Source organism: Juglans regia, chromosome 1, assembly GCF_001411555.2.
Source record: "Juglans regia cultivar Chandler chromosome 1, Walnut 2.0, whole genome shotgun sequence".
NCBI classification, from domain to species: Eukaryota; Viridiplantae; Streptophyta; class Magnoliopsida; order Fagales; family Juglandaceae; genus Juglans; species Juglans regia.
This window is the reverse complement of record NC_049901.1, coordinates 31,178,352-31,189,825: the sequence shown is the minus strand read 5'-3', so window position 1 is coordinate 31,189,825 and position 11,474 is coordinate 31,178,352. Positions and strand designations below refer to the sequence as shown.

Genomic DNA, 11,474 nt, shown 5'->3' with positions numbered 1-11,474 from the left:
GTATGGAGTTTTGCGGAGGTGAGTTTGATGAATTCTGCAAAAATGAAGGCATTGCCAGATATCGTATAGTTAGACATACTCCACAGCAAAATGGGGTAGCTGAACGGATGAACATGACTCTTTTGGAGCGAGCCTGCAATATGCTTTCTAATGCAGGCTTGTCTAAGGATTTCTAGACTAAAGCAATCAACATAGCCTGCTTCTTGGTCAATCGTTCTCCAGCCACAGCGATTGGTTTGAAGACTCCGAATGAGGTATGGTCTGATACTCCTGCTGATTATTCAAATTTGAAAATTTTTTATTGTCCTGCATATTTCCATGTTAATGATGGAAAACTTGAGCCAAGGGCAAAGAAAGGCATATTCATTGGGTATGCCAGTGGGGTGAAGGGATTCAGGTTGTAGTGTACTGATCCTAAATCACCCAGGTTTGTGATCAGTAGGGATGTCACATTTGATGAAAAATCTATGCTTAGTCCGAGAAAGGAGATTACTGGGTCTACAGGAAAAGAACAGGATATTGGAAAGCAGGTGGAGTTTCAGGTGGAAGCTCCACAAGGGCTGCCCAGTGGCGCCCAAGATCATGCTATTGCAGATGATCATGATTCTGATTCGAGTAGCGGCACACAAGGTGAGTAAGACTACAATATAGCAACTAGTAGACAGAGGAGGCAGATTAGACCACCTCAGAGATATGCTCATGCAGATATGGTGATGTACGCTCTTACTACGACAGAGAATATTGTTGGTCAGGAGCCTTCCAGTTATTCAGAAGCTGTCAAGAGCGAAGAATCTGCACAGTGGTGCGCAGTTATGATTGAAGAGATTGAGTCTCTTCACAAAAACCAAACATGAGATTTGGTTCTGTTGCCAAAGAAGGTGAAGACTGTTGGCTGCAAATGGGTCTTCAAAAGAAAAGAGGGAATCCAGGGTGACATAAATGCAAGATACAAGGCACGCTTAGTTGCTAAGGGCTTCAGTCAGAGAGAAGGCATCGACTTTAATGAAGTATTCTCTCCAGTTGTGAAACACAGTTCGATCAGAGTGCTACTTGCTATAGTAGCATTGTATGACCTAGAGCTACAGTAACTTGATGTTAAAACAACATTCATACATGGTGAGCTTGAAGAGACCATTTATATGCATCAGCCAAAGAGATTCATTGTTGAAAGTAAAGAAGATCATGTGTGCAGATTGAAAAAATCATTATATGGTTTGAAGCAGTCTCCAAGGCAATGGTATAAACGTTTTGATTCCTTTATGATTGATCATGGTTATTTGAGAAGTAACTATGATAGTTGTGTTTATCATAAGGAATTATCTGATAAGTCTTTCATTTATTTGCTATTATATGTTGATGATATGCTTATTGCTTCTAGAGGCATATCTGACATTAGTTTGTTAAAGACCCAACTCAGAAATGAGTTTGAAATGAAAGACTTAAGGGCCCGTTTGTTTTCAGAGATGAGATGAGATGAGTTGAGATTAAAATTAAAAAGTTGAATAAAATATTGTTAAAATATATTTTTTAATATTATTGTTGTTTTGGGATTTGAAAAAGTTGAATTGTTTATTTTATTTTGTGTGGGGATTTGAGAAAGTTGTAATGATGAGGTGAGATGAGATGAGATGAGATGAGATGTTTTTGGAAAACAAACAAGGCCTTAGGTGCTGCAAAGAAGATTTTGGGGATGGAAATCTTCAGAGATAGGAAAGCTGGAAAGTTGTACTTGTCTCAGGGAAAGTACATTGAGAAAGTGCTTCAGAGATTTGGAATGTTTGATTCCAAACCAGTAAGTACACCACTTGCTACACACTTTAAGCTTTCAGCTTCCCTATCTCCTCAGACAGATGAGGAGGAACGGTTCATGGCTAGTGTTCCTTATTCTAGTGCAGTTGGCAGTATAATGTATGCAATGGTTTGCACTCGTCCAGACATTTCACAGGTAGTGAGCGTAGTTAGCAGGTATATGGCTAATCCAGGTAAGACTCATTGGCAGGCTGTGAAATGGATACTCAGGTATTTGAGAGGAACCTTGAACTTTGGCTTAATTTTTGATAGAGATGTTGATCTCAGTTCAAAAGTTACTGGTTTTGTTGATTCAGATTATGCTGGAGACTTAGATAAAAGAAGATCATTGACAGGTTATGTTTTCACTTTGTGTGGGTCTGCTATTAGTTGGAAAGCAACACTGCAATCCACTGTTGCTTTATCAACTACAGAGGCAGAGTACATGGCAGCAGCAGAGGCTGTTAATGAGGCCATTTGGTTGAAAGGCTTGATCAATGATTTGGGTTTACAGCAAGATGGGATCTCAGTATTCTGTGACAGTCAGAGTGCAATACATTTGACCAAAAATCAAATGTATCATGAGAGAACGAAGCACATTGATGTCAGGTATCATTTTCTTAGAGAAATTGTTACAGAGGGTGTTATACAGATTCTGAAGATTGCTACTACTGAGAATCCAGCAGATATGATGACAAAGCCAGTTGCAGTATACAAGTTCAAACTTTGTTTGGACTTGATTGGTGTTCGCATTTTGTTATTCTGGTAAGGGATTTGGTGGTGGGGATTGGTTTTGTGGTTAGAGGTTTTTTGTTTTGAAATTGGCAGAGTTCAAGCCAAGGTGGAGATTTGTTAAGAGGTGGCTTGAATTCAGATGGAACAGTGAAATGTCGTATGTTCGCTCGAGCGGAGGTTCACTCAGCTCGAGCGAAATCAGGCAGAGAGCTTCGCTCAAGCATCGCTTGAGATTCAGCTCGAGCGATATGAAGACAGAGAGCTTCGCTCTACATTCGCTCGACACCCAGTTCGAGCGAAATCAGACAGAGAGCTTCGCTCTACATTCGCTCGACACCTAGCTCGAGCAAATTCAGGCAGAGAGTTTCACTCGACATTCAGCTCGAGCGATATCCAAGTTAGAGAGCTTCGCTCGACATCGCTCATCTGTTGGCTTGAGCGAAGTGTACAAAACCTACGCTCGCTCGACACTCGCTCGAGTGTTCGCTCGAGCCAATGTTCACAGAAGTGAACATTCACTGTTTCTATAAATATCAAACGGCGCCCATTTATTTTGTAGACTTCAGAAATCATTTTTTGTCTTGTTTTTTATTGATTTCTTGAGAGAGAAGTTAGAGAGAGATAACTTCTTTGAGAAAGAAGTTTTGTATTATTCTTCTGTACTCCATTCTTTGTTGATAGTGAAATCTCCGATACCGACCTCACCAGTAGACGTAGGCTCACTTTGAGCCGAACCACTTAAATCTTGGTGTTGTTTCTATGTGATTGTCAGCATTTCTTTTGCTTATTTCCACTACTATACTTTGAGTTAGTCTTAGATATACAGTTATTCCCAACACACTGGTATTGGAAACGAAAGAGATTCTTGGATTTCAACATTGAACCACAGATTATATTTTCTCTGATGGGTGGATACATAAGATTATGAGGATTCTTTTCTAGTTTTGGAGAAATCAAACCAGGTATAGGGTATAGGAATTGAGTACTCATAATATTTTTGTTCTTTTTTAGTTAAATTTAGACTTTGGATACTTTATCAATTTCCAGACTAAAACAGTAAAACAAAGTATAGCCAATTGCTGTGGTACCAATTGATCATTTTAAACAACTTTGAAAATTTAAAGTTGTATCTTTGTGGGATATTCTTCTGTCTTTTTACATGCAACACAGTTTATATTTCTAGGGACATGCCTAACAGACCACTTGTGAATCTTCTGTAAAAGACACTTGACATCTCTAATGATCAATCCATCCAAAGACCATTTTTCTGCTGGGCTGTTTATAGCTTTAACAATTGAGAGGGCATCACCTTCAAAGACAACTTGCTGCAGTCCCAATTCAAGACAGAGGATAGTATCCTTAAGAACTACTACTGCTTCTCCTAGTTGAGCATCTGGAAAGAGTCCTCTTGAAGATCTGAGTGAAGCAAGCATTTTACCCTCACTATCCCTGATAATCACTCCTATTCCCACCTTGCAATGAATATTATTAATGGCCGCATCCCAATTGATCTTGAAAGTGTTTGGAGGAGGGGCTTCCTAAGTCTGCACCATTCTTAAATTGTTAGCTTCACAGGTTGGAGTTTGCCTAACAGAATTTGTGTAATCATCCAGAGCTTGAAGAGACTAAAACCTTATCACAGTAGGAGATATGAATTTCCCTCAGAAAACAAAATGATTTCTTCTTCTCCACACGTGATATGCAGTTACTGCCATTTCTACTAGGAGCTCGGCTGGCTTGTAAGAAAAAAACTGTGTTTAGAAGTTCTGAAAGGTAGTTTCTTCCACACCACATTTTTGTAGTCTCCTTGAACTTGATCCCCATACATCTTGTGCAGATCGACAACTCAATAATGCATGGATAGCAGATTCAGGTTCAGTTAAACAAATAGAACAATAAGGAGATTCCACTACGTTCCTTTTATACATATTGAGTTTTGTTGGAAAGGACTCAAGAAATGCTCTCCATAGAAAGTTTTTAACAGAATTCGACACTTTAATCTTCCAAATCTTAGTCCAAATATCTGCAGAGCTATCAGAGATCGATGGCTGTCCCTTGTTTCTGTCTACTCTTTCACATTGAAGATGATAGGCACTCTTCACAGAGAACTTGCCATCCTCCATGCCAATTTATCGGGGTTGTTGCAGACACTAATGGGGGGATTCGAGAGAGAGTTTGAAACTCAGGTTCTGTAAATATATCCTTCAGTTTGGCCAGATTCCATTGCTTTGACTCAACATCAATTAACTCTTTAACCCTTGCATTTTCATCTAGTATTTGCACTGGGGATTGAATTCTGAAAGAGGATGGAGTTGGGATCCATTTATCTTTCCATATTTTAACTGAATCACCATTACCTATCTTCCCAATGAGACCTTCAGATACTAGATTCCTTGTTTCTATTATACTTTTCCAGATGAATGAGGCATTGGTGCCAAGTTTTCCATTATGGAAATTAGTTTGAGAGAAATATTTGGATTTGAGAACCTTGGAAGCCATAGAATCAGGCTGTTGGAGTATTCTCCATCCCTGTTTTGCTAGTAAGGCCAGATTGAAGTTTTCAAAGTCTCGGAATCCCAGACCCCCCTCAATTTTAGGTTTCCCTAGTAGCTTCCAGCTCAACCAATGAATTTTAGAGCTCTCTGCCCCTTGCCCTCACCAGAATTTTTGCATAACTCCATTGATCTCTCGCAACAGGAGTTTAGGAATTCGAAAAAGTCTCACACTATAGGTAGGTATGGCTTGAATGACAGATTTGAGAAAAGTTTCTTTACCAACTTGGGATAAGAATTTGATCAGGGGAAAAGAGAAAAAGAAAGGAGGAGAAGGGGAAAAAAAATGAGGAAAGAGATGAGAAAAGTGGAAGAGGGAAAATGGAGAGGTGAAACTGAAAAGTTAGTGCCTGATTTCTAGTTCCGAGTGACAAGAAGCTCGAAAGAAGTTGCCAACAAGTTTCTCATCTTTTTTTTTTTTTCTCAACTTTTCATCTTTCTTTTAATTTTCCTTTCCTTTTTTTATTTTTAAATTGAAGACACAACGCACGCAACATTGACCTGATTGAGTAATTCTACATACAACCGTGAAGTGCGTAACCGCCGCGTAATCGTTTTGAAAAAGAGTAGGGTCCACTATTAAAAAATTAATTTTTTTCATGTGGGTCCCATGTTTTATTCATTTTTTTCAAAGCGATTACGCGGCGGTTACGCAATTCACGGTTATAAGTATATTTTCTCTTTTAGTTATTTATTTATAGGAATTATTGCATACTAACACTCATAACCGGCTTTTATTCTTTCGTTTTTTTAATCATGTCGATGACCGCGACTACAACCACTTATTTTTGGTTGGCATTGGATATGGGAAATGCTTGGCCACCGAGAGGTGGTCTTGAGACATTTTCTCGATACTGTTTTTAATTTTTGTATTTGGTATTTGCACTGAAATTAAGAGCTGTCATATGTTTCATATATGTTAAAATTGCTCATATATGGGCTACTCACTCTATTGATCTCAACTTTTGGGTTTAGGAATGCTATATATGCAAATATAATGTTATGATTTGCAACAATCATAATCATCTTATAGAGGTGATATAAATCTTCTCAAGTCCGTTAATTAAGAAACAATTAAGAGCCTAATTTATTTGCTCATATATGTGCACTTTGATTGGCTTATAAGCTTTTCACTTTGTTCGTTTACTTGTAGCCATTGGTTTGTCTCTTGAGTTATGAATTCAAGTGTTGTGCTAAACAATAGCGGCAAGCATCCTTGTTTATAGTTCTGAAGTGGATAGTTGTAAATATATGGTATTGTACACCCTGTTTGGAACATGGTTTATAGTAGTGTGGCAATGTAGAATTGACTTTTTTTTTTTTTTTTTTCTGTAAAAAGTTTTAATTTTGGAGGTGATTGAGATAAACTTATTCCGACATTCTATGATTTAAAGATAAAGGGTAACGTACGAGTCCAACCTCAAAAGCCATTTTCAGATCATGGCGATAGAATAAACAAAATTATTAAAAATATGGATGCAAACGAAATCATAACTTGTGATCCTAGTCACGACTGCGAAATCACCATTCGTCCAAAAATTTTTAAGTTGATAAGAATAAGTAGATTTTATCATTTATATTTATTTATCACTCTCACTCACGTGTAGTCCGTCAAACTCGCCCTCAATAAATGAGTCCTACTGTGTAAAACAAACGTCCAGATCTCACACCCATTGATTTGCTGTATGAACTCAAGACCTTTGAGATTTTCTAGCGTGGGAGAATAGAAGTTGTCGAGAAGAAGTTTTTAAGTACAGATTGAGAAGCATGGTTGTTGGCAAAGAAGTTGTTGAGAAGTTTCTCTTGATATTTCTTTGACCCACGTCTGAGATATATATATATATATATATATATATGTATGGGGGAATTAAATTGAGAGAGACGAAGATGTGATATCGGGAAAATTGAAGCCCAACTAGCCATGTACGTTCCATATTACCCTGCATGCGTAAAACAAACGTCCAGATCTCACACCCATTAGGATTATTCTAATTAATTTTCTAGACTTTTGAGATTTTCTAAAGTGAGAGAATAGAAAATTTATCCCATTAAATTAGTAAATATTTTGTCCAATAGCGTGAGTGATAATTTTGTGATTTTTTTTTTAAATAATTAAAAGTGTTTAAGAAATATTTAAAAAAAAAAATTATACTAGTCTATACCGAATTTACACTCTTTCTATTTGGGGTACTCTTTATCAATTTCCCAACATGAGAACAACATCTGTGCTAAAACAGAGTAAAGTCGATTGCTGTGGGACCAAATTGATCATTTTATACAACTTTGATTCTTTGAAGGTTTTACGTACAGAGGATGTCTTCTTCTTCTATGGCCTTTCAATCAGGAGCTTCTTCCTCTTCTTCATTCTCTTCATCTCCTTCCATCCATCCATAGAATCATGATGTATTCTTGTTTTTGTGTAATTTTTTTTGTGGATGTAGCAGTACTCGTATATATATATATATCCTTTAAATTATCAATATGAATTTATAGATATATATATATAATTCATTTATTAATAATTACAATGAGTCGATAAAAGTTCCAAATCTAGATGTCCTTTTTTCGTTCCAAATATCCTATATTTTTAATTTCATGTCTACTGTCTCCTCAAGCTAGCGTTTGTTTTATTGAAAGTTATAGGAGAGAACGTAAGTTGGTAAAAAGACAATCTTTTATATTTTAGCATGCGTCTATTTAGTATTGGTGATTTTAGCAGCAATGGATAAATACTACTTATTTTTAAAATACCTTGAAGAAAAATAGTGTGTAATAATAATTGATAAGTACAGAGTACTATTTTTCGTAAAATATCTCAAGCAACTTAATGCACTTATATTAGGGGCCAAACAAAATCGAAGAGATAAGCTTGCATCTGGAAGCATTGCAACATATGGAAAGAATTAGAATCTTTATAAATCGTAATGCACATTTTTCTTGTGGACCCAATTATCTCTCCAACAAGTTTAGAGTCCTTGATTGGTATAAATATCCTATAGAATCTTTGCCACATAATTTCCAAGGAAAGAAACTCATTATTTTGAGAATGCGTGATAGCCTAGTCAAGGAGTTAGGGGATGGATTCAAGCCCAAGGTATGTACACAACTATAATCATCATCGACAATTTTTTTTACTCTTTGAATTATGTAGTAAAGTCCATTAAACTTTCCTCTTTTTCTTTTACAGAATTTGACGACTATGACTTTCTCTTATTGTAAATTCTTAAAAAAGATTCCGGATCTTTCAAGCATCTCAAATTTGAAGGAATTGAGTGTACAAAATTGTACAAGATTAGTTGAGGTGCATGATTCCGTTGGATCTTTGGAAAATCTTTCTATGTTGGAATTTTATGGATGCTCTAAACTCCAAATTCTTCCCAGAAGCCTCAAGTTGAGATCTTTACGCGGGGTTAATCTGAGTTGTTGCTCAAGCCTTCGTTATCTTCCTGAAATCGAGTGTAAAATGGAATCTTTAATTGCATTGGATCTACGTCGCACCGCAATAGAAGAAGTACTACCTTTATCCATCGGGAACCTCGTTGGACTCCTGTATTTACAACTATTAGGCTGCAAAAACCTTATGCGTTTCCCAATTGCTTGCATTCTTTTGCAACATTTACGGGAGCTCGAGATTGGTGGTTGTTCAAATGTTGTAAAGAAGATGAGGGATGATGCCCGGGCTATCCTTTCTAGCTATTGAGTCTACAAAAATGGAAGAAACAAATTTCTTTCCAATATCTAGTTTATTTCCCATGTTTAACTCTTCTGCCAGTTTGCATCATTTAGATCTATCGGGGACGGAAATTGTTAGCCTTCCCACAAGCATCAAAGAATTCGTTACACTAGCTCGTCTTTTCTTGTGCGATTGTGAGAAACTTGAAGAAATATTAGAGCTTCCCCCAAATATATGGTACATAAATGTTAAGGGATGCAAGTCATTAGAAATATTTGGAGAAGCATAAAAAATATTGGAATTCAATGGAAGCCACATCAAATTGCTAAAATTGATTCAAATGGATGGCTGGAACAAAATGCATGTGAATATATGGAATGATAAAGTGCAAAATCCTTTATTGTGGAAGGTATGTATGTATGTGTGATCTCATTTTTAATAGCATGCATGACTCAAAATTAAATTGATGATGATATTTGACGTTTAACAGGGACTCTATGATTATGATGCTACTTTGTTTCCGGAAAATCATATTCCAGACTGGTTCAGTTATCTTCATGAGTTTTTAAAAGATAATGAAATGGTGAAGGGGCCGGATGTTTATGTCTGACCGAGGAAAAAAGAAGAGTGGGGGCCGCACAATTTGGAGGAGATAGGCAAAATTGTATTGTATCTCGTAATATTTTGTAAAGAAGAAGCTTCAGTGGATAGTGATATTGTTGATACTAAGATAACCGGTAACAGCTCAAATCATGTATGTAGTATTCAAGAAGAGGTACGATTGGTTAGTGCTACAAAAAGGAAAGTAGGACTGGATATTTTGTATGGGTGGGGTACTCCAATTTACAATCTTTTGACCTTAAGGTTTTGGACAATTTGCGAGTTCAATTTTATCCCAATCATCGTCAACGTGCTGTGATGGTGCCGTTTTATGCAAGTTGTAGAGCCAAAGTGGAATACAAGAATGAAGCCAATGTTGCAAAAACTCCTGATCAACAACAATTCAATTAATGATAACTCCAAGCAAGTAAGTTGCCCTTGTTGGTACTGTGTTTTGGTTGAGATATCTTTCATATATGTTTTTTGGGAAGAATAATTTTATTCGAAAGTCTTTATCAAAGAACTATACTCATGTTTACTGACAGTATTGCTCATGCTGCTTCACTTTCAAGTACACAAATAAATTGTTGCCAAGCACCTAAAGTTTGGGTTTAGGGAGACTATGAAGGACTTCTTATGTAGATTTTAATCATCTCTGTTCTTTTCTCGGATGATTTTTTTGGATTGCTACTTAAGTTTATGAAAAAAATCACTTGATATTTAAACTTGGGGCATCAAACTTCCAGATCAAGTGGAGAAGGACTACGATGATTCAAAGGACTCCGTGCCTTTTTTTTTTTTGCCAGTGCCCTGTTTTAGGCCCCATAAACTTTTGCGTACGATGGACCATATATGTTTATACCCATTTTTACTTTGGAATAATGACCATATATGTTTAGTCTTTGCCAATGAAATAAATTAGGTGGTCATTTGGTTACTATTTGATGTTAAAATTCCCTTAATCTACTCGGGTTGCATGTGTATTGAGAAAGAGGATAACCACACTGATCCAACAAAGAATACCAAGATTTGAAAAATAACTTTCTTGTCCATTCCTTTAAATTAGTTCGAGTTTTTTTACTTGGTTTCATTTTGCAACCAGATCGGAATAGATACTGAAGTTTTATATGGTGTAGCGTTTAGTGAACATGGAAGCACTTGTGCAGTAGTGGGAAGAAACAACTCCGGCTTCATCATATTTGTCAAAAACCAGTCAGCTCCATTCAACATATACAGCCATTTCAAGGTTTAGCACCTGCAGTCCAAATGGCCTGCCGGCCCCTGTTGCTTTTATTTCTTTTACTTGGGATATCATTGTTAAATTGCCAGCCCCTATTGCTGCTATTTCTTTGGAATTTCAGGTGACTTTTTCCTTTCATTTTTGTTTGTTCTCTCTGGTCTTTAAGACTTGATTTGGCATTTGCGATTGAAATCAGGAGTTGTCATTTGAGCCTCAATATAAGTCCAATATTGGAAACATGCCGGCAAGGCCGGCTCAATAGCTTGTTGGGCATAGGGCAAAAACTTTAAGACATTTTTTTTTTATATTTATAAAATAAAATTCTATAAAATTATTTTAACTTTAGTTTTTATTTAAAAATTATTTTTTATCGTTTTGCAAAGCAAAATTACTAGTTAAGACTTTATACCACATTTTCAATTGATAGCTCATTTAATCTTTATTGGGAAATTACTAATTTAGAGAGAATTTTATTAAACTTGGTTTTACAAACTTGCTTTAGATTCTTAGAAGCAATTATAATCCCAAAAGCGTTATTCAAAAATTACAAATTTGGAATGTATAGAATTTCTTAATTTTATATATAGTATAGAGAATGTTATATACTGTATTATAATCTTTTCTATCTAATTATGTTGATCATGTAGAGTTATTTATTAATTTATAAACAATAATAATTTATGACTGACCTGAAAAAGTTAATGTTTTATAATTGACCTACTGCGCGCGGCTTAATTAGCATGGTCGAAGTTGTTGCCAACAAGTTGCCGACAAGTTTCTCCAATCTTTGACCCACTTGATCTAGATCTATAATTATTTATTTGCCATAAGAGCTAGGCCTCTTGGTAAATGGTAATCGCGCATACGTATTGAGATCAGCATGTCT

General features: G+C 36.2%; 1 protein-coding gene across 1 annotated transcript; it reads left to right on the top strand.

Annotated features, from left to right (window-relative positions):
• The first annotated feature begins 8,112 nt into the window (after positions 1-8,112).
• On the top strand, positions 8,113-9,140 carry LOC118344062 (disease resistance protein TAO1-like). The gene is made up of 2 exons (XM_035683865.1): positions 8,113-8,169; positions 8,263-9,140. Exons 1-2 carry the CDS (start codon positions 8,122-8,124, stop codon positions 8,773-8,775), a joined length of 561 nt encoding a protein of 186 aa, XP_035539758.1. The 5' UTR covers positions 8,113-8,121; the 3' UTR covers positions 8,776-9,140.
• Positions 9,141-11,474: the final 2,334 nt, after the last annotated feature.

Excerpts from the sequence above, each read along its gene's own strand:
- LOC118344062 (XM_035683865.1), top strand. The coding sequence starts at position 8,122 with ATGCGTGATAGCCTAGTCAAGGAGTTAGGGGATGGATTCAAGCCCAAG. Across the intron at positions 8,170-8,262 it reads GGGATGGATTCAAGCCCAAG|AATTTGACGACTATGACTTT; the intron begins GTATGTACACAA and ends TTTCTTTTACAG.